Source organism: Felis catus, chromosome C2 (genome assembly GCF_018350175.1).
Source record: "Felis catus isolate Fca126 chromosome C2, F.catus_Fca126_mat1.0, whole genome shotgun sequence".
Classification (NCBI taxonomy): Eukaryota; Metazoa; Chordata; class Mammalia; order Carnivora; family Felidae; genus Felis; species Felis catus.
Window position 1 is genome coordinate 70304298 of NC_058376.1, and position 23858 is coordinate 70328155.

The 23858-nt window shown below is 44.3% G+C and overlaps 1 protein-coding gene across 1 annotated transcript in view; it reads right to left on the reverse strand.

Annotated features, from left to right (window-relative positions):
* Positions 1–2367: 2367 nt before the first annotated feature.
* Positions 2368–23858, reverse strand: part of MUC13 (mucin 13, cell surface associated) — a 30266-nt gene continuing 8775 nt past the window's right edge. Inside the window, exons 4-13 of the mRNA XM_019839884.3 lie at positions 20642–20764; positions 19150–19256; positions 15182–15237; positions 13293–13456; positions 10742–10867; positions 10282–10414; positions 9590–9627; positions 7695–7779; positions 5251–5449; positions 2368–3605 (exon numbers count right to left, since the gene is read on the reverse strand). Of these exons, the coding sequence (XP_019695443.3) occupies positions 5251–5449; positions 7695–7779; positions 9590–9627; positions 10282–10414; positions 10742–10867; positions 13293–13456; positions 15182–15237; positions 19150–19256; positions 20642–20764 (1031 nt within the window). The 3' untranslated portion in view covers positions 2368–3605. The remainder of the gene's footprint in view (positions 3606–5250; positions 5450–7694; positions 7780–9589; positions 9628–10281; positions 10415–10741; positions 10868–13292; positions 13457–15181; positions 15238–19149; positions 19257–20641; positions 20765–23858) is intronic.

The window sequence follows — 23858 nt, forward strand, 5'->3', positions numbered from 1 at the left end:
AGCTGCTAGGAAGGGTCGGGGGGACTTTGGTTCAGGGGAAAAACTGCCCCAGAGATTTGAATCTCAAGCCAGTTTGGTGTTGACGGCAACTGGTGGTTGCTTCTTGGGCACAACGGACTCTCGGGAAGGAATTGGAAATGATGCGATCTGGGTTCTGGCTCTGAGGAGCCAAACCACTCACTGATCTAAAATAGTGGTTCTCAAAATCTGCCGCACATTCAAGTCACCTGGGGGCCTTAACGATCCTGATAGGCTGCCCTAGACCAGTGAAGTGCTCTGGGATGGGCCCCAGGCATCAGTGAGTTTTCAATCTCCTCAGGTGACTCCAACGGACAGCTGAGACCTGCTGTTGACAGCCAGTGTCCCATCTCCAGCCGGTTTCCCCCAGTGCTGACCCCAGAGAAACTTTGGCGCGAAGAACAGAATAACATGTACATGTTCCTGCCCTGTCTTAGGGCTGTGATCAGAGAATGCCTCCCTGAAGGTCTGAGAGGACCCTGTGTGAGAGTCCGCCCCCCACTTACAAAAATAACTTTGTTGAGGTATAACTGACATACAATAAACTGGAAATATGTCACGTGTGCAACTGGACAAGTTTTGATATAGCCGTGAAACCATCACCACAATGAACCGTCACCATATAACACATTCTTCAAGACTGAGCTGGGAGAGTCTGTTTCACACTGCTGTTTCACAGTCATTTAATATTCCGTGCCAGGCATTGTGCTGGGGAGAAGGAAACACGGACTCGCCATGCACCACCCCTTTCCTGGGGGAGCTGGCTTCGGGGCATAGCTGGGATGTGAAGGAGGCATGCCTCTACCTGAGAGCACTGGTAGGGGAAGACAGGATTCAGGGAAGCTGGTCAGAGGGGATTGATGGTTTAGCCAATGAAGACAGATGGAGAGGATTGTTAGCAGTTTGAAGGAAAGGGGCTTTCTAAGCGCAGGGAACAGCGTGAATAGAGAATTGGAGGTACGGAGAGGAGGTGTGTTTGCGGAGCGACAGCTGGGGCCAGAGTGTCAGTGCCCTGGAAATTAGGCAAAGCTGGAGCAGTTGGTGGTGTGATGGGCCACAAGAGTTTGCCTCAATTCCATGAGCTTTATTCTCTCAGGGGAGAACCCCCAAAAGCCTGAAGCAGGGGGCATCGTGATCTAATTCGCATCTTAGAAAGTTCATTCTGATAGCCCTCCGAGGTTGCAGGACAACCAACATGGGAAACCCTTGCAAAGTTCCCAGTGAGCAGAAACAAATGAATCGTAAGTCATATTATGTAAGAATCAAAAGCATCTTTGTACGTGAAAGCCATTTTTGTAATGTAATGTAATGTAAACATTACACTATACATATTTAGAACAATTTTTTATTTAAACAATAGCAATGAAAGTCTCTGAAAAATGGATGATAGTCCAGTCCATGAAGCCCAGAGTTATATGGCCCAGGATGTTTGAGAAGTGATGGAGACTGGCATATGGTGATGGGGGCACAAGGACGGGGCGGGGGGGGGGGTGTCTGTTTAGAAAAGATGTTCAAATAGCCTACTTCTAGTACTGAATCCAGAATCATCTTCAAATGTAAAGGAGGTAACACACAGATCATCTGTGATGACAAGTTACAAGGTCAGCCAGTTTTAAGTTACATCTACATAAATTCTGCTGTGAACTGTTGGCTGATGTCTTTATAGGTGTTAGCAGTTCATAAGAGTGTTTCCTTTATACGGTTTACCACCCAGCCTTGAGAACACGAGAATAAACAAAGTGATACCCGTGAGGAAGCTTTCAACTTCAAAAACAGAAATAACTATTCACAGTGGACTAACAGTCAAGTCCAGATGCTTCAGGCATGGTCTGATCAGAGCTCCAGCTCCATTCTTCCTTGGTTCTCTTAGCTCTGTCCTCCTCTACATGTCGGCTCAGCAAAACCGAAGCAGTCCGAGGCTTCATACCTTTAAGCCCTCTTTGTCAAGGGAACAAAGGATTTCTCTTCCTCCAAGCTTCCTACCCAAACTGGGGCTTTTTTCTAATTGCATCCACTTATGCCATGTGCTCACCAAATCAATCACTGGCAAGGGGGATGGGGTTCCACTGATGGGCTTGGGCAAACCAAGACCCGCCCTTGGAGCCGGGGGTCAGATCGGTCCTATCCAAAATGCTTGGCTGCTTCATAATGCGAGACAAGTTAAGATGTGCATGGGGAAGCAGCTGAAAATGTCTATCGCATGATTAAAAATTGCCCTGGGTAGTCTAACAGCCCCTAACAAGGACGGAAGATATCAGTCTTGTTTGTCATGTGTCACGTTTGCTATTGAAAGTGAGACTCACTGCTGTGTGCATCCCCAAACGCCCATACACAAGGAGGGACACCGCCTACCAAACACACTTTATTTGTTACCTTTACAGTTAATAGTCAAGAACAAATAATAATAACAACAAATAAAAATAACTTGCAAGGGGACCAGACATCAGACATAAACAAGGACACTATTAACAGTAAAGAAAGCCTGTGCTGGGCATGGCTCTGTGTGGGAGGGCGGCCACTGCTGAGCCTCTGTCCCCAGGGAAGGCCGAGGCCTCCGCGAAGCATCTCTGGACTCTGTATTACAAGGCTGGACATCTGGATCGGGTCACAAGCTCTCTCTTTCATCAGCAGCAGAACAGAATGTCTGCAATTTCAAAGTGACTTCCAGCTCTTGCTCCTGGGGTTTTGTCTTCACTCTTGTACGTAGGCTCTGGGTCTCGGGTAGGACATAAGTGGGAGGAAATGTCCGTTCACTCATTGAGGAGGGGATCTGAGGACGAAGGTGATCATGCATGCCTGCCTTCATACTCATCCTCCAGGCCCAGACTCCTGCCTCTGTTCCTTCCACTCCTGGTTACATTTTTCTTTCTCCCTGCCTCTACCCACTCCTGGCATTTCGACAACTTTAGAATGTACTCCATGGTGGACATTTCTAGTCTGGGCTTTCTAATTAACATCAAAAAGATCCTGGATTCCCAGTCACTTCTCCTCCAAAAAGCTGAGAGACAGGTCTTCTTTCTGTCCTCTTGGTATGAGACCAGGTCACAAGATCCTGGCAGGTCAAAAGTGATGAAATCCCGTATTCGAGGGCTAGAAGTAGCATCCTATTTTAACTTGTGAGAGAATAAGCCCGAGAACCTTAAAAGATGGTAGTTCTTCCCACCCCTCCCTGGGATCTCCATACCTGATGTGTAAGAGTCTCTCAGAATTAGGTCACTGATCAGTAGGCTGTCACAGTAACATTCTCCCAGGTGCAAACAATCCTGGGGAGCTTTCCTCTAGGTTGGACATGGTTATTGTTGCCAGGAAAAACAAAAACAGAAACCTAACCATTGTACTGATTGGACAAAATCAACTGCCTTACAAGTGCGAATCGCATCTATGTGCATTTAATCTCATAGGTACTTAGCAAACAAGCATTCACTACAGTCACAGCTTCCACTGAGAGAGGCTAGGTGCTGGGTGGCAGAGAAATACCAAAGGCCAGATCTTTGTGGCTGCTCACTTGTCCATTAGTCTTTCAGACACTCAAAGTAAAAGCTCGTACACTGGGTTGAGGCCATGGATGGTCCCCAGTTTTTGCCATTCTAGACAAAAAGAGAGAAAGGGAGAGGGGGAGGGAAACTCTTAGAAAGGAACTATTGCAACAGCAACATATGAGAAAATTTAGATCAATAAATTATTAACATTACTTTAATTAACATTACTTGAACAGTATTATTCAAGTTAGAATAGTCACTAACCTAGGTTTTTATACATATTAGCTTGTTTTTTATCCTATGAGATAGGCTTTATTTTGTCCATTTCATAGATGAGAAAACAAACCTGGAGAAGTCAAATAACTTGTCAAAGATCACACAGCTAGCACTAGTAACAAAAGATGCAAGGCATCGAACTCAGGTCTGACTCTAAATCCCATGCTTATTCTACCTCTAAAGGATTCTCTTTAGAGATTATGCTTAAAGTAAAGGCTCCCTGCATAAGGAGGAAAGGAGGTTTTACTGAATTTGCTGGTTAGGGTTCACCTTGGTGGGAGGGCAGCAGACACTCCCATAGGATGCTCGTTCTTGGCTAGACCACGTGTCTGACCCAACATGGCACCTTCTTGTACAAGTCAACTGCTTGCACATACATTTACCGTTCAGACTTCCATGACTAAAGAAAACTTTATGTGCAAAACAAATCATGGGATTTCAAAATAGAGATAAGGCAAGTTTTCCCAGAATGTCCCTAGAACACTAAGATCCTTGGAGGCAGTGTGCTCACCTGGGCAGTCTGTAGAAGTGTAATGTGCACAGAGAATGCGGAGCCTATGCTCCCCTTCCTCAGCCCCCCTCTGCCATCCTTCCGTGTCCTCCTCTTCCTTTATCCTCTTTATAATCTACTCTTCTGGGTAGGCCTCACTCACACCCCTCCCTCTTTCCCTTCCTCCCCTATTCTTCATCTTTTAAGAACTCATTTCTCTCCTTGCTGTTCTTACCTCTCTCTTCTCTGGCCCCCTTTTCCTCTTCCTCCCTTTCTTCCTTCCTTTTCCTTCCTTCCTTCCTTCCTTCCTTCCTTCCTTCCTTCCTTCCTTCCTTCCTTCCAGCTCAGGCCCCTAGTCCCCTTTCCCCATAAAAGTGGCCTCTTACAGTTTTCTTCAGATCACACTAAACAATGCCAGCATGCTTATCCAATACAAATCTAATGAATACAAGCTATGCGCCTTGAAAATCCTCCCAAGGGAAATAAAGCATCACCAGCCTAACTTGCCTTATCTCTCTAGAAATTGATTGGGTTATGCCTTGAAGTCTGGGGAGAGGAAAGGAGAAATTTGCCTTTATATGGGCAGGCTGGAAGGAATCCACAGAACCATGTTTTCATCCAACACTTCTTCCCAGGCCTGACCTCAGTCCTAGGCCCTTAAACAGCCTAGGAATTTTCATCACAAAGACTGGAGTCATATCTGTAGAAGTTTGTAATTTAAAGGGACCTTGAGGACATCTAAATTGGGTTTATAGCTGAGGAAATAGAAGGTCAGGGAAATTAAGTGATGTGTCTAAAGTTACATAGATGGTCAGTGTTAGGGACCAAGTGGTGACTGTTTAGCAATAGGAGGGAACATCCTCTAACTTTTCTCTTTTGATTAGAAAATAAACACAAAAAAGACGGCAAGGCAGCCAGGACTTGAAGATACAATAGCCCAGTGCCTGCTCTGTCCTGGGCATTTTACTCAAAAGCCAGCTGACTCACCTAGTAGTCGGGGCGAGGCATACTTCTCTGGTTTGCATAGGGATTGTGTAGCTGACTGGGGACGTTCGTCCTGATTTTAGGGAAGATACTCCCGTCTGCTCCTAGATTGCTGAAGCCTGTAGTCTGCTTCAGTCTCAGATTTTGAAAGTCGTTCTCAATCAAGTTCTGTTCTTCAATATTCTTGTTTTTGTTCTTTGACCTATAAATGGTAACAAGAATTAGTAGGATCTGACAATGGCAGAAAGTTCCTTGAAGCAGACATTAATATCCTTTTTTAAAAATATTTTAAATTTTTGAAATAATTTCCAATTTACATATAAGGTACAAAACAAAAACTACATGCAGCTTCTATATGCCCATCACCCAGATTCCCCAATTTGTTAATATGTCTGAACCATTTAAGAATAAGTTCTTAGGTGCCCCAGGACCCATGATACCTCATTACTCCCTAAGTTTTAGGACAATCTCCTCGTAAACTCTCTGTAACCCAAAAACAGAACATTAACACTGGTCCAACAGTGTCATGTAATTCGGTTGGTCTCATGGAAATCTTGCTAATAATGTTACTATTCTTAAGGTGCTTTTGAATCATATATGGAAACAATCATAGAGGTCAAAGAGAAAAGCTGATTGGCGGCACCATTTTTCATTCAAGCAAAGTCACTGTGTGTGGAAGCACCTAGGTGAACAAAAGTTCGAGGTATAAAGGTCTTATAAGGAGAAAGAGGCGTTTCCCAGGTTCTGCTGTGACCCCTCAAGGACCTCAAGTGGAAGCATTCAAAGTCAAGGATACACACTTGCAGGTGAGGGAGGTACCTGCCCCAAATGAGCTCTGTTTTCCACACACAGACCTGCCCCTGCAGTGCCCGGATGCCACAGTGTGGCGTGCATTGGTTGCATCTCTGATGCTCACAGGACACTCCCGGGTGACAGTCATCCACCGGAAATGTCATAAGGGAAGACCCACTCACCCTGTGGACCCTGGTGGCCATCCCAGCCTACAACAGAATCGCCTCCCTTTGAGAGCACTCCTGTCTAAGGTGCCTGAGGAGAGACTTCCTTCCCTTTGAAATGGGCAAGAAATTATAATTCTTGATGTGTTCCCAAGAATCATGAATGTGAGGCTGAACTAGGAGCAAACCTGGCTCTGTAGCAGGAAGGAGGAACTGAGAAACATAGCTGTCACGGGGTCACAAGTTTCCACAAACAGGCCTGAGGACACTGGACACCCAAGACAGTTAGCCATCCTCCTAGGAAAGGAGGAGACAGCCTTGGTCCAGAACAGAATGTTCTAGTCATCTTCCTAGAAAAGGGAAATTCACATTCCCATTTCCCAGCTTTGCATCCTTATGATAAAGGCTCTAGAGGAAAGAGTTAATATCAAACTGGAATAAAAAAAAAAAAAAAGAGAGAGAGAAGAAGAAACAAAATCTATTTATCCTCTCACATTATAGTGCAAAAATACCTATTTTGCCAAAATATAAGATATGAGCTAAATGTTACAAACAAGTAGCTTTGTTTTTGCCAAAGTGCACCCGCACTTGGCACATTTAGAAGGGGAACGGAGATAATAGTGTTCTCTCTCCCTGTTATTGGAGGGAACTTTATCGAAATATTTGTCGAATAAATGAAACGACTCGACCCAAGTTCTTAGGAAGGGCACTTAAGGCACCAGGCTGCCAAGTGGCTCTACTGACGTTGATGTGAGAACCGCTGCTGCAGGGTTCTGGGCCAGTCCTTGCTGAGAACAGCACTTGACAACACCAGTGGGGTTGAAAACTGCTAACAAAGGGTTTCGGTGACATCAGAAAATAGTTGCTATGTCACATTACGTGCTAAAAAATAATAATAAACCTTAACCATATATGTTTTAAAACACAAAGGATACAGGGGGCCTGGGTAGCTCAGTCGGCTGAGTGTCCAACTCTTGATTTCAGCTCAGGTCATGGTCTCATGGTTCGTGGAGTTTGTACTCCACGTCCGACTCTGCACTGACAGTGGGGAGCCTGCTTGGGATTCTCTCTCTGCCCCTGCCTCCACTTGCTCTCTCTCCCTCTCCCTCTCTCAAAAATAAATAAAAATTTTAAAAAGGAATAAAAAAAACCCCACAAAACATACAAAATTATGTCTATAATATCATTGAAAAAGAAAAACAATCTGGAAAGATATATGCCAAAATGTCAGTTGCCTCAGGGTGGTCAATTTTGTGGATGATTTTTTAATTGTGCTCCTTTACACATTTTTCTGTTTTCTTCAGTGATCACGTATGGCTTATATAAGCCAAAGAAAATTAAGGTAAGAAAAAAAGCCAACATGCCCACAGTATTAAAGAGGCCTCGCCTTATTTCCCTTCTCTTGCCGCAGGAAGGCTGGGTATGTTTAGAACCTCGAGCATGATGCTGGTGGTGCTGTGCCCTAGGGAAAGGGACCCGTCCACTCCGTACCTCACTGAGAAGATCAATGCAATCACCAGGCCAAGAACGAGGATGCCAGCGATGCTGCCCACAATAGTTAGGATCAGCTGAAATTCTGAAAAGGAAGAGCAAAGGGTAGGCACAACCTCCCATGAGCGGCCCCCCACTGTCTACTGCAAAGGTACATGTGTTCCCAGTGGTCCCTGACTGTGAAGACAATCAGGCTCTGGTCCCTGACCCCACCAGGGGCAGCTTGGGTGGCAGGTTGGGTGGGAGACTCATCTCCTTTAGCACCTCCCCCACAACTGTGTTTTCCGAACCCAATCAGGAGAGGCTGCCTTTCCAGATAAAAGAAGACCAAAAACATAAAGGAGGCCATGGTCAGTGGCAGGGCCTTCCTGGACTTTGTAGGAGTTGAGATCTCAACTGAGGTCCACATCCTGGCCTCACCTCTGCTGCCTTTTCCTGCCCACCGTATCTGGCCTTGTTGATAAGCAGGGAGAACTAGACCGGACTTAAAATTCTCACTAATAGAGGCTTAATACAATCAACGAGGGGAGAGTTCATTACAGCCCATTCTCTTCCTGTAGAGCTGCTCTGGCTAGCACCATCGAGCACTACAAATGTGGCTACGAGATGGCCTGTGAGTATAACACCCACAGCAGATTTCAAATACACGGTATGAAAACAAGTAAAATTTCTCATTAATAACACTTATATTGATCACATGTTAAAAAATGATATTTGTGATATATTGAGTGAAATAAAATGTTATTAAAATAATTTTATTTATGTATCTTTTAAAAATTGACTTGGGGCACCCAGGTGGCTCAGTTGGTTAAGTGTCTGACTTCAGCTCAGGTCAGGATCTCATGGTTGGTAGGTTCGAGCCCCGCGTCGGGCTCTGTGCTGACAGCTCAGAACCTGGATCCTGGTTCAGATTCTGCGTCTCCCTCTCTCTCTGTTCCTCCCCCACTCACTTTCTGCTTCTTTCTCTCTCAAATATAAATAAGATACCAAAAACTTTTTAATTTACTTAGAATTTTTTAAATTTGAAGTTAAATGTGGAGCTCACATTACATTCCTATTGGACAGTGCTATTCTAGAACCCTTTCTCTCTGTCTGCTTTGTGACTGCCATATATGCCACCTCCAACTTGGATTCATGGGGGCACAGACCACTCTGGAAACGACCTCAGAGGTCATTTGGTCCAAAACTCTCATTTTGTAGGTGCAGATGCTAAAAGCCCAGAAGAAAGAAATGACTTAGCAAATACAGCCTTGCAACCAAATATAGTAGAAATTGAGAGCATTTTTCATCATGAATTTTGTGGCTCACTGGGAGGCCACAGTCATGTTTCCTTCATCTTGGATCATTGGTCTTTAGTTAGTTAGGTAAGATTTAAAATATAATTAAAAATATAAAGTTAGTATTGTCCTAGACTGGTGGCAGTGGGATGTGGGAGAGAACAAAGCATATGAACTTGCAACAATACACTGCAAGCTAGTAAATGGCTCTGGAACAAAAAGATTTGAGTATCTCAATGTCTGGGTTTTAGTTCTGCTCTCCCACGATCACAGACATTTTTGGAACATACTGGTCTTTTACCCTTACTAGTAACAGAAAATGCATATTTCAGCCGATGTACAGAATGAACAGAATGTTTGGACGCCCTCCTCTGGTCCGGCCAAGTGCAGAGGCGCCAGCCTCCCTCGTGGGCTGGGTTCTGTTATTTCCTACAGCTGAGGTGTTGCTGCTCATGACCTAAGGGCAGGAATGGGATGGCATGACCCAGAAGACCAACTGGAGGCAGAGTTTCTCACTCTTTATGAAGGGAGCCAGAGACTTTGGAGTCCTGGGCAGAATTTTGAATGTGCTCCACATTTCTCAGATGATTACTAACAAAGCAAAACTTTTATACTCACGGTCTTTACAGTTGACTCCGTTGTAGCCAAAGGCACACCTAAAATACAATAATGGAAACCATGGTACAGAGTCTCCACGGGGAGCATGTCAGACTTCCCACCCAGCCTCCAGTCTTCCTTTCCATCTTCCTTTCATTCTCCCCCCTCCTTCTCCTCTTCCTCTTTTCTGCCTTACGCTTCCATTCTTCTGGGTGAGCACCTTCCATGGAGCTCTGGAAGGCTGAAGAGGGTACACAATTCCCAGTGGCCCCATTTCCTACTGACTGAACACTCCATCCTCTGGGCTCCAGAAAGATTCAGCAATTCAGGCTACGCTGAACCCTAGAGGCCTGGAGCATTGTGGGTTCCCCTTGGCTGTGAGGCCACATGTCCCTGCCACTTATCTGCTGCCCTGTGAGCTGGGGCTTGTTATTTACATTCTCTGAGCTTCACTTTCCTCACCTGCAAATGGGGGACAAATCCATTCCCGACAGCATTGTTTTGGGAGACATATTACCTAGCATGGTTCCCAGCGCACAGAGAATGTTCGAAAACCATTGATGATGATGACGGTGATAGGATCATGCTCTTATCTTACCAGCTTATGGAAGCATTCCAACATCCTGACCCTAAACCCATGCATATGTCTACAAGTTCTATCCTTTTTAGCTAGTTCAAGCTATGGCAAGATGAAAAAGAGTGGTTTCTCTTACTCTCGACAGATCCCATGATCATCTTCCTCGTAGCCTGAGAGGCACACGCATTCGGGGCTCCCACTGTTCTTGTTCAGTAAGCATTGCTTATTATGGTCTGCGTTGCAGGTGTCAGGACACTTTGGAGCAGAGGCTTCAAAACAGAATTTCTGGGTGATTTTCAGAAACAACGCCTTCAACCCCCAAGTGATATGTCACAGAACACAATTTTTCACATTGCTTTTTCTGGGTCAGGTGAGGTGCTCCCTGGCTGTGCACATGACACGCTCCCTGTGAAGCTGCACATGGGCTTCCTCACCAGCTCGGAGCCAAGGCCTCAGTCCAGGCCCATGTGGCTAAAGCCCAAATGCACACCCCTGAGACACATGGACACTTGAGCAGTAAAGCTTGTATTTTGCAAATGCAAAAGGAGAGAAGGTGGGGGTTGTGAAGAAATTTCACAAGCAGGTAGAACACTCACCAACACACACAGGGATCTGGGGGTTAGGTCTTTCCATCCCCGGCTTGCATTTACACAGCAAACCATTGTCACATTTGTCTTGCTGGTTTTCCTTTTCACAACCATAATAATCACACAGGCTTTGAACTGAGAGGGACAAGCAATTCAAGAATACAGTCAGAAAGACAATATGAATAAAGTAACTTGTGAAAGCATTTTACTCCATTGTTATACACACCTTTCTATACAGTTTGGGATTTAACAAAAGGAAATCTGGGATATTGAAATCCAACTCCCTAATTTTCCCTTCTATGACCATGTCCTTATAGTATTCAATTCAAATTAATTCAATAGAAGGTAGTACAATTATGTTCAAGGGCAAGATCTCTTTTTCACTTAGTTCTATGCTGGGATCCACAAGGGACATAGTAGTTATATAACTTTTGGGCCCCATCTTTGTGGAGTTACATGTCTGAGCCCACAGAAAGTCCCCCCAGTCAACTCACGGTCCAGACTTTAAGTACAATGGGAATTCAGAGGCTCAACTAGCTAAAGACAACCTCATGAAGGTTCTAGGAGGTGGGCTAAGTCTTGAAGGATAGGGAAGATTTGAGCAGTCAAAGGAGAGGCAGTCTGTCAAGTGGAGAAAAGTAGGCATGAAAAGCAGCAAAGGACTCTTGTCAGGGAGTAGTGAAGTTGTCCTTGGGCAGGGGAGAGGTGGTGTGTCGAGGTGGGAGAGAGATGAGAATTCTTGGCCCTGCCATTTACAGGCTATGAGCTGTCTGTTCGGTTTTTTGATTTTTGGTGGATCCAGGTGTCCTCTATCTATAAAACGGGGCTAATAATTCTTGTTTCACATGATTATTTTGAGAATTGAATGATGTCAATGCAAGTGCCACACCAGGAACCTCAACAAATAATCATGCTTTTGTTCAGTCACATGTACAGCAGAGTTTGAATGCCAGGCTAAGGATGTTGACTTTTATCCTACAAGCCTGGGAATCCATTGGTAGATTCTGAGCAGAAGCATGGCATGAGAACGCATTCTTTTAAGAATGTTTGTCTAGAAGCATGTTGAAAGACATTAGGGATAAAAAAATGAATCTGAGAATAGAGTAAGGGGCAAACATAGGAGCAGGTAAAACAGAAAGTAGTTATTCTCTTCTAAACATCCCACACCTGTAACTAACCTTCCTTCATCGCCTACCATTTGAAAAAGCCGACTAGGGGCACCTGCTTGGCTCAGTCAATTAAGTATCCAACTCTTGATTTCAGCTCAGGTCATGATCTCATGGTTTGTGAGTTTGAGCCCCACATCAGGCTCTGCACTGACAGCACAGAGCCTGCCCAGGATTCTCTCTCTCCCTCTCTCTTTATCCCTCCTCCACTCTTTTTCTCAAAATAAATACTTTAAAAAAACTTTAAAAAATAAATAAATAAAAAATAAAAAGAAATGGACATATGGTTTGCACAGGAAATTCTCAGATGAGGTTTATAAACAAAATACAGAAAGAAGGTCCCATAACCAAAGACAGAATATTAGTAGTGTAATAAAGTCTAGAGCCCCAAATGAGATCAAGCTTGCCACAGACAAAACCCAAACAACAAACAGGAAAACCAACAACAAAGAGAAAACGGGTAAAATAGAAAGACAGGTGAACAAATGGAGGGTCATGTGTGTATTTCATGCTATGGAGCCCACAGAAAGGCCAGACCTGGCGGCTGTCATGTTGATGGGTGACATGAGAGAAACACAACTAGTCTTCTCCAGTCTCTTCTGCCAGGAAGGAACACTCAGTGAAGAGTTGAATGCACGTTGCCAAGAGGCAGCACCCAAGGAGAAGGTATGGTGCAGAGGGGCCTCCATTGTTTCAGGTAGAAGGTTAAGTGCTTTACCCCAGAGCATTTATTTACATTCCAGATCCTGAGAGAACAGTGAGAATCTGGGTGAAATCTCGAAGAAAGTGGAAAGGTGCTGGAAAGCTATACACGAACAGGATTTGTGTATTTCCAAAAAGAGAAAACAGTTTTGCAAACTAAGCCATAAAGGTTACATTCATTAAAAAGCAAAAATTTAAGAGACTCAAGGAGAAGTTTCAGCAGGAGCAAAAAGAAGGATGAGCGAGGCCAGGAGGGGAATTATGGCCTTACAACAAATAAATGGTTGCTGTTTCATGCCGCTAAGGTTGGGGTGGTTTGTGACACAGCAAAAGTGAATTGTTCCAGCTGTGCTAGGGGCTTGCGTGTCAGACTAAAGGGGAAACAGAGTAAGGAAGGCTTTCTATGATCATTTGGAAGCTACAAGTTGGTATAAAGCCTTCTGGTTTCTCCTTTCTTTATCTTTTCCTGTCTAGAGACCATCTGTTCACGACTGCCTTCCAAAGAGAGGAGCAAAGTGATAAGTAGAGCCAGTGAGGGAGGAGAGGGAAGAAGAATGACTAATTAACAGGCATTGGGCCCATCAGTGGATTCAATTCTCCTGCTTTTCTTGCCCTCTTCTCACATGTAATGGAAATGTTTTCACAAAGGGAGGTCTTTAGGTAAACTTCGAATAAAATTACTGAACACTTACTAATATATCCTGTAATGTCATCCTTGTTGTTTTCAATTGCTTTCTGAATGGATTTAGACACGGTCACCTCATCTTCTTTTGTAGTTTGTGTGAAAATGTTTACGACTTCTACAGAGACATCCTTATCACCAGCACGTGTTTCCGATCTTGCTGAAGGAGAGGTGCTAAAAATGAAATGAATCCATCACTTGATGAACTGAACTGAAGAATTGACAGATTGATTTTCAAACCTCCTGGACTCCCCAGTCTCTCAGCTTCAGCCCTGAGCCGCTGTCTTATATCCACAACTGGGGCCCAAACATAAAGGCCTGGCTTTGTAGTATGCTAGCAATTTACAGGCCTGAAGCTCTATCTCTCTTCCATGTGCGCTCAGAGGAAATCTATGGCTAAAACGATGCCCTATTGGAGGATATTGAGAAAAATTGTGGGCAGTCCGTTTTAGGTGCTAAAAGCCTGAAACTAACCAGAACAAGAACAAGTAACATCTGAAATAGTAAGTTGTCACTTTCTGTAGAAAATCAAGAGTAGGTCTTAGGGCACCTGTGTGGCTCAGTCGGTTAAGCATCTGACTTTGGCTCAGGTCATGATCTCCTGATTCCTGAGTTTGAGTCCCACATCGGGCTCTCTGCTGTCAGCATGGAACCCACTGTGGGTCCAGTCTCACTCTCTCTGCCTCTCTCCCATGCTCGCTCACACGCTCTCTCTCTCTCTCTCAAAAATAAATAAACATTAAAAAAACAAATTAAAAAAAAGAGTAGGTTTCTTGCTGAGCTGGCAAACCTCACTTATACTTTAAGGGAGACGGAAGGGTGTGAATGTGCATTCCTCTCTTGCACAGAGAGAGCAGTAATCAACCACACTGAGTCTGGGTCATTCCCCAGAGGGCCAGGGGGGTCAGCAGGCAGATTCAGCTCAGACACTGAACGAAGGAGGGTGGGGCTACAGGGAACATGAGCACAGAACACCACATCAGATCCCCTGATTGTGAGCGCCTGCTGTGAGCAAGACATTGCATGGTCTCTCTCCACTGGGCGCTGCAGTTTGGAGCCCCAAGAACCTCTGTGTCAAATTCTAATTCTTCCACTGTCCAAGAGGAATCGAGTGATACAATCACTAAAAGAGAGGGGTGGGGGAAAGGACTTTCAAAAAGTCCTTCCCTCTCCAGCCTGTGGCTCTGTGTGTGTGTGTGTGTGTGTGTGTGTGTGTGTGTGTGTGTGTGTGTGTTTTAAGCAGGCTTCACACCCGAGCACAGGACCCAACATGGGGCTTGAACTCACAACTCTCACATCAAGACCTGAGCTGAGGTCAGGAGTCAGACACTCAACAGACAGAGCCACGCAGGTGCACCATTGGCTATGTGTTTTTTAAGATTCAGGCTATATTTTTCCTGTTCTTTTTTTCTTCTAGACTCCATTTTGACTTCTGAATAAATATCAGAAGCTTGAAAACATAGCCAACCTACTTAGGAAATATTTACAGCCATATTCATTCCTCAGAACAATTGAGAAAATCCAAACTCAAATGGTCACCGCAAAAGGGAGTCCAAAAAGCAAAATGGGATTCAGATTCTAATTTAAAATTCCCTCCCGTGATTAATTCATGATAGGATGTGGAGGTGACGATGGAACAGACAGGGCAGTGAGAAAGGGGTATTTGATACAAGTCCTTCATCAGGTGAAAAATGACCAGAAATCTACAGAATAATTTTGCAGTAGGGCTAGGAAGGAAAGGCTATCCACAATTCATTCACTCAAAGGACCTACTAGCACACCCTCCAATTCAGGAGGCAAGATATTACAACAAAGGGAAAAAATGGAACCGCTGTATATTTAGTGGCAAAACAACGTGGCATATTACCTGCCTCCAAAGTCCCCCATCAATCCACTTACCTTACTTCACGAATTATAGTCTGTCCATAATCAAAACTGTTAAATGCATTCACAAACTGTGAAGGAGAAGAACAGATTTAGTAATAACCACGAAGAGGTGTGGGGGGGGGGAATGTGATACTATATCTAGGTGTTCACATAAACACATTTCTAACCTCCTTGGTGTAAATATGCATGGTTAATCACAGCAGTTTGCTCCTTGCATGTGCTCTAACACATTTCGATAATTTTTGTTCCAAAATAGTAAGATTCTGATGTAAAGTCAGAGTTCTCCAGGAAAAAAGACAGACACCTAAAGCACCCAGCCAAATCAATGATCATACTTTTAAAACTAAGGAGACTAACTTGTTAAGTTTGTATTTTCAAAGTCACTGTGAAGTTTTGCATATTTGTTAGACTTATCTATAAAGCATGCTTCACACACTCATCAGTCTACCCAAGGAACGCTTACTTAATTTCCCACCTTGCTGAGGCAGGATGCCAGACACAGAGGTTACAAAGACGGCAGGCTGTGCCCTGAGATCGGACAGGAGACTACACCATGAAGTTGAGACAGGTAAGCACCACGGAGCAATACGATCTACCATAGAAATCCAGAAAAACTCTCTTCCAGTTGCAGAGAACCAGAGAGGGCTTCCTAAAGCAGACAAGCCTTAAAGCATTTCAGAGGCAGTGCTGGGACACAGAGAGGGGGAAGGAGCCCACACACTAATGTTCAGAAGCAGTGTGGCTCAGAAGAGAGCAGGCTGGACGGGGAAGAACACCTAAGGTCACAGTTCTCCATGTGTCAGCTTTTGTAGAACTTCTTTGGACCTCATTCTTCTCCTGGGAACCCTTGCTGTAGCAGTAATTCCTACCAACAGGGCTATTATTGGTATAAAATGAGATGGAATTGATACATGACTTTGTGAGCTGGAAGGGGGTCCAGCACAAGTACATGTCACTAGGCAGAATTGTGTCGTGGGACCTCAGGCAGGGGTGAAGTGGAGGGGGTGTGGGACCTCAGGCAGGGGTGAAGTGGAAGGGGGTGTGAGAGGGTCCCAATTAGAATGTAAGTTTTCTCTTTCTCATAACCTCCCCCGCCCCCACCCCATAGCACTCAACACAGGTCAATCCCCAGGAAATGTTCAACAAACACTGGCTGACTGATGACTGAATAAATTAAACGTGAAAGACATGACCTTGAACATGTCTTCCCTCCTGTGGGCCCCAGTCTCCATATTTTATTATATGAGTGCTCCACTGGGTTGGTGCAACCTTTTTATAATCCAATGACTTTTTACTATTTTTCTCCTCATGGTGACCCAATGCTTTAAAAGATCCTGGTAACCAATGTCGTTTAAAAAGATGTTAAATCATTTCTCTTTTATTCTAGTCAAATTCAAACAAATCTGATGCTCTAGTGAGTCTGGGTAGCCTTACATCCAGAATACATCCATATGCCTTTTAGTTCTTTTAAATACGAGGAATAGCTGGCATTTATGTAAACCATCAGGGGCCTAGGAGTTCACTTAGCAACAAGTTCATTGGTCATCCTCCAAGGGCCCTCTCATTCCCCTACTGACCATTGCCCACTTAATTTTCTTATGCCTATAGAAGAGATTACAAAATTAGCATCTGGCATAGGAGAAAGTGTCTCTGTTTTTTTGTTTTTGTTTTTTGTTTTTTTCAAATCTTCCAGGTCACCCTTTGAGGCTGTCCGGATATACACATATCAAACTGAAGGGCTGTAAGTCTGGACAAGAAGGCAGTAGCTACCCAAACAGGCCTGCCGGCCCTCTACTGCACGACACAGCCAGCAGGTGAGAAGGAGAAGAAGCAGTTTTGTGGTCAGGCAGGTCTGAGTTCAAGTCCCTACCTCCTCACTCATCAGCTGGGTGACCTTGCGTCAGTTAATTAACCTTCCTGATCCTTAACAGCCTCATCAGCAAAATAGCACCATTGTACCACCTTCCCCATTAGGTTGTTTTGGGAGTTAGAAACATTACACATAAAATGCCAGGCACGTATGCAACAGGGAAACTCCACATCCCTTTGCAGACTGTCCATCTGGATCCAGCTGGATAGAAAATGGGCCCTGGGAGACATCTTGGGGCCTGAGCTGGGACTGCCCTGGCTACAAAATCTGCTAATAGGACCTTGAAGAAAGTCAATTATCTCTCTCTTCTTGTCTGTAAGAGCCGCAAATGAGTTCTGGCATATCCTCTTCAGGAAAAAAAACTTCCTGAAAATTATAAGAATGCTCTCACCCCTTCATGGTCCCTCTGAACCCATCAAGACCTGACTGAGACCAAGTCTCAAAATCGGTCTCTGAAGACCAGGGCATAGGCCTGTAGCAGGAGGGCGCTTGTGGACACTCATACCCAAAGCAAGTTTGGGGAACGTGGTGGCCACAGGGGCCACTGCTCAGTAAAGCCACCTGAGACAGTAGAGGGGTTCCCTGGAAATAGGAACACATGGATGTTGCTGTCCTCAATGCACCGGAAAATCATCCAAGTGGGAGAACTGGAATGCAGATCTAGGATAAGACGCTAGGTCGTGGCCAGCTGGCCCGTCGTGCACAGGCGGTACGTGCAAGGCCAAGGCCAGGAGGCTGCAGTCAGGTTTCACCCTCGCAGGGCCAGGCACCGGCTGTTTGGTCGTGAGCACTAGCTGTCTCTGTACAATCTGTAAATCATCTGGACAATAGTGTTTTATGTTTTACCGTTCTACTAGCAAAACTCTTCTGTGATGAAATCATTCAGAATTGAAAGGTATGGTCTTCCATGTCTTTTTAGCTTTTAAAAGTGTTTCCCCACCTAGGGTTCTAAGACATATTTACTGGCTCCTTGTTTGTTTTTTTTTTCTTTAAAACTAAACTTTCAGAAACACTGGTCTAACATAGATCCAGAATGGAGATTTCCACCCCTTTTCATGCTGACACATTCACTCACAATCATCAAAACGAAATGAAGCTAAGGTTCATTTTGACATTTTCGACAGTGGGGGGGAGAAAAAGTAAGAGATACTAATCTGAACAGAGTTCCTTTTCCAGGCATTAAAAAAAAGCCCGACTAGGATAGAAGTATACGCACATTTGAGGGTAGAAAGGAAAAAAAGAAACCTTAATTTTTCTCTCTTCAATCCTACGAAAATATTTTATTTTTTATTTTTTTCCTACGAAAATATTTTAAAACATCATTATATTTATGTGTCCATTTTAAAATATTCTTTTCTCTTAATGTTTATTTTTGGGAGAGAGAGAGAGAGAGGATGCAAGTGGGGCAGAGAGAGAAGGAGACAGAGGATCTGAAACAGTCTTTGGACTGAAAGCAGAGAGCCCGACGTGGGGCTGGAACTCACGAATTTCGAGACCATGACCCGAGGCGAAGTCTGCCGCTTAACTGACTGAGCCACCCAGACACGCCTCCATTTAAAAATATTCTCATAGCTTCTGTATCAAAGAGTATGGCATCGGGGCGCCTGGGTGGCGCAGTCGGTTAAGCGTCCGACTTCAGCCAGATCACGATCTCGCGGTCCGTGAGTTCGAGTCCCGCGTCAGGCTCTGGGCTGATGGCTCAGAGCCTGGAGCCTGTTTCCGATTCTGTGTCTCCCTCTCTCTCTGCCCCTCCCCCGTTCATGCTCTGTCTCTCTCTGTCCCAAAAATAAATAAGCGTTGAAAAAAAAATTAAAAAAAAGAGTATGGCATCGTTGGAACAAGCCTCGAAGGGCCCTCTGCCGTGCTTAGTGTTAGTCATCTAGGTGCAGGATCATGGGGAGGCCTAAGTGTCCTAGCGGAGGAGCCAGGGCAACCAGGTGCCAGGGGCTCAGGAGAGTTGTTATTTACCAACCAGTAAGGGTGCATTTCACTATTTCACGGACTAATACAGCTGCACCAGTGTGTACGGACTGAACACCAGTCCTACATCCGTAAGTCATTGTTAGAATAAAGGACACTTATGCAGGAAGAAAGGTAGGAAAATACTTACAAATTCAGTAACTTTAATATGTAATTTTTGATAGGCCATAGAATTTTCATCTTCCAAACCAGACGTTTCTGATACTTTTACAGTAATTATTCCAGGGAATAACTTTCCTGAAATTTAAGCAGAATCTTTTTTGTAATATTTAACGTAAAAAGGGTTAATTTCCATTGTGTTTAAAACATAGATTATTCTCTAAAATTCTAAACATTATATGATGATTATTATGGGAAGTCTGGGAGTACCAAAAATGTTGCCCCAAATCTCACCCAGCCTAACGCAACCATTTTTGCTTTGGTACAGTTCGCCCAGCTTTTGTTTTCTGTGCATAGTTTGCATCGTTACAATTCCACGTTTACACTGTGAGTCTTCTTTACCTATTGTCACATAATAAGCACTTTTCCAAATAATTACCTAGTCTTCATAACTATTTCATTTACTTGTATGCTTATTCATTAAAGTAGGCTCCACGCCCAATATGGGACTTGAACTCGTGACCCTGAGATCAAGAGTTGCATGCTCTCCCAACTGAGCCAACCAGGCACCCCCCCATAACTATTGATTTTTTTCTGATAACTATTATTTTTAAAGACTGAAAAATACTCTATGAAATATATATTATCTTCATTAATAGTCTTTATTTGTTTTAATGCTACCGACTATTTAAAAGGAAAAATAAAGTTTGCAGCAAACATCTTTATGCACAAACCTTTCTATATTTGGGGTCCCTTACTTAGAGTGGATGCCCAGAAATGAGATTATTAGTGCTGAAATATGAACGTCCGTTTGGCTTTTGGGGTATCTCTAATCCCTGTGGCCAACACGGTACATTCATTTCCTGTATAATTGGTCTGCTCTGGCAGGGGGAGATATTTTTCATTCATGAAACAGAGAACAATTTCTAACTCAGGAAACAGCCTTGGACCTGCAGAGCACCCAGCTGAACTAACCAAAAAAGGGTTATGCCAGAGGTGTATTGATTTGCTCCTAAAGTCCATTTCAGGAGCCAAGAGGCTCTTAAGTCTCTAAAAATGGAGCTTTCTGTTGGGAGCAAGCAAATTCTGTGACAGAGAACTGAATCGAGGTCAGAGAGTAGGCTCTCATGTTTGTCTTAAGTATGGCACCTTATCCTGAATCGGTGTCCCCATGTAACAGCACGACTTTGTATTTATGCAGTTGTCAGAATTTTCCAGGGGCTGCAACACTCATCATTTTGTCCCTATGGCACCGTTCCCTTTAACCAGTACAGTGAAGGGACACACACACTCCCAGACCTTTAGGACAAGCTCACGCACACCTCTGATTTGGTCCATCTCCCATCCCTCTAGTTTCCACTGAACTAAAAGCAGGAGCTTTTTCTCTACTCAGCAGGCCTTTGTTACCTATAAATCATCCTCTACCTCTACTATTCTGGAGGCTCTTTTGACATTATTTTACATTTCCCATTCCACTTTAGGTCTGAAATGCAGCTCTGCCCGGTTCATCCCTTGTAACTCACCTTCTTTGCAAGTGGAAGAGTTATAGTAATATCCTAACGAACACAGGCAAAAATAGGTATCATTCAGGCTAACACATGAAGAACCGCCTTTACAGGGAGCTCCTTGGCAAGGACTGCTGGGATCTGAGATGGAGGAGAAAGAGATTAAAAATCCACAGAATGACAACAAATTACACCCAGAAACATACTTCAAAATCTTCTTGCCTCCCTCTGGGCACTTTCCATCCCTTGGTTATGTTACTCGACAGCACACCCTTAGAAGAGCTAGAAGCAAATACATATTCCCTTACGTCTTGAGGGAGTTTGTTGCTGAAATTCTGGAGCCAGAGGCTTGTCAACGGTAAAGGGCAGGGGCCGGTGGGCAAGAGTGTACTTATAGAGACAGCAGTCTTCTAATTCCATCGTTGGAATCTTGGGATTGCAAGGATCCTTCAGAACCTTGATGTCTGTGCCTCTGACACTAGGTAGGGCTCCTTAACACCACTTGAGAGAGAGAATCCTATTTTCTAGGAAAGTATGAATAACTGCCTTATAGGGAGGTAGAGGCAAGAAGCACCCCCCCCCCCCAAGAAACTAGGTGTTCTATTTGAGTTAACAAACATAGCACACAGGTGCATGAAGAAAGGAAAAGGGACAGGAAGGGGCCCCTGCAGATTAACTCAGTGAAAATTCTCAGAGGAAGTGATGATGGCACACTCTCTCCCCTGGCTTTCTGAGTGGATGACTTGAATAGTTGGTGAGAATTATATTGCAATGGTGTCCACACCATTGGGTGGTGCTCCCAGACCAGGCAGGATATAGCCTCTTCCTCTCTCTGGAGAAGTGGTGGGATCGGGGAGTGGAGTTAGGTCAGAGGCCAAATTGGCTGGCCATTTTCTCCACCTCTGTCGAATGAAATGATTCTGAGCTTTGATTTCAGAAACAGTCAAGTGACTGATCAAAAGGTGTTAATATTCTTACGAACTTATAGGTAGAAATTGTTGATTTTTTTTAAAAAAAGCTATATATAAGGTGCAATGTGTACAACGTGCTCTCTTTTGTGATAAAAAGAGAGGAACATGCACAAACACACAAATGTGTATGCTCGTATTTGCACAAATTCCTCTGGAGAAAGATATGAGAAGCTGGCCACAGAAGTTGCCTCTGAGAAACTGGGGTCTGGGTCCTAGGAGCTTAGGATAGGAGGGAGATTTAGTTTTTACTGAATATACTTTTGCCCTGTTTAAGCTTCTTTTCTTCCATAACTTTGGGCCTAATTCATTTCTTAAAAAAATTTTTTTAATGTTTATGTATTTTTGAGAGAGAGACAGAGCATGAGCGGGGTAGGGGCAGAGAGAGGGGGAGACACAGAATCCAAAGCAGGCTCCAGGCTCTAAGCTGTCAACACAGAGCCCGATGTGGGGCTCAAACCCAGGAACCGAGAGATCATGACCTGAGCAGAAGTCGGATGCTCAACCGAGCCACCCAGGCACCCCTACTTTTATTAAAAAAATAGAAATTAGGGGCGCCTGGGTGGCTCAGTAAGTTAAGTGTCCAACTCTCGATTTGGACTCAGGTCATGATCTCGGTTTGTGAGATCGAGCCCCCACATCAGGCTCTGCACTGACAGCACGAAGCCTGCTTAGGATTCTCTCTCTCCTCTCTCTCTCTCTGCCCCTCCGTTGCTTGCACACTCTCTCCTCTCTCTCAAAATAAACAGATAGATAGATAGCGCTGATGAGGATTTGGAGCAATGGGAACTCTCATTGGTGGGAAAGCAAGATGGTATAGCTTCTTTGGAAGGCAGTTTGGTAGTTTCTTACAAAACTGAACATACCATATAATCCAGCAAGCACATTCCTTGGTATTTACCCAAAGGAGTTGAAAACATGCCCACTCAAAAACCTGCACAGACATATTTATGGCAGCTTTATTCATAATTGCCAAAATTTGGAAGCAACCAAGATATTCTTCAGTAGGTGAATGGATAAAACTGTGCTACATTCAGGCAGTGGAATATTATTCAGAGTTAAAAAGAAAGGAGCTTTGAAGCCCTGAAAAGACATGAAGGAATCTTTTTTTTTAATGTTTATTTATTTTTGAGAGAAAGAGTACAAGTGGGGAAGGGGCAGAGGGAAAAGGGGACAGAAAACCCCAAGCAGGCTCTGCACTGTCAGCACAGAGCCTGACGCGGGGGCTCAAACCCACAAACCGGGAGATCACGACCTGAGCCAAAGTCAGATGTTTAACTGACTGAGCTACTCAGGCACCTCGGTATGAACTAATATGCTAAGTAAAATAAAAGGTGTTTTCAAAAATCCCCACATTGCAAGGATGATTTGGAAAATCCTAGGGAAGGAACTGAGCACAACCCCACTCAGGATACACCAGGCAGACAAGTCCTGGAATGCTTTCTCTCCGGCAACAAAGGACAGACTTGTCAGCCTGTTCTGTGCGACAGGAATAAAGTCACAGGATGTTGCAGCCGGAAGGGATTTTGATGGCTATTTGGTTCAGTCACACCTTATTACAGATGGGTAAGTTGAAGCCAGGAGAGAAGTGACTTGCCCCCTCCCCAGGTAGCTAGTGGAGGGGTTTTACTCTGAGGGAGTGTCCGGGGAAGCAGAAATTGCTTAGAAAAGTTCCCTTTCCTGACTTCAGTAGAGCCGATTGTGCAGCTGTGACCCAGGTGGCCTAGTCTTCAGAGTGGTCCCTCCAAACATGAAGGCAGACCGGGACCCAGGTCTTAGATACAGGTTCTGTCTCCCCTTGCTTAACCAGCCAGTTCTTAGATCTATCTAGACCCTTCAAGCCTAGGTTTGACGATTCTTTTAGACCAGGGGTTGGTAAACTATGACTCATGAGACAGATTTGGCCCGTCTTCAGTTTTTGTAAATAAAGTTTTACTGGTGTGCAGCCAGGCTCGTTCATTTGTGTATGGACTGTGACCGCTTTCATGTTAAAATGGCAGTCTGGAGTAGCTGCAACAGAAACCCGATTGTGGCCCACAAAACCGAAAATATTTACTAGCTGGCTTTTGCTGATAAAGTTCGCTGACCCTTATTCTAATAAGACCAAACTTTGGGAAATGAGGCAAATGGTTTCTGTTTCAATAATTTTGACTTGAGGTCAACTGCCAACTCTTCAGGACAGTATTCCTGAAACATCTGTCCTTTGGACAATGGCCCCATGTCTAGGACCATTTGAGCACTGCCGTTGTTTGGCTTTTTATTCCTCA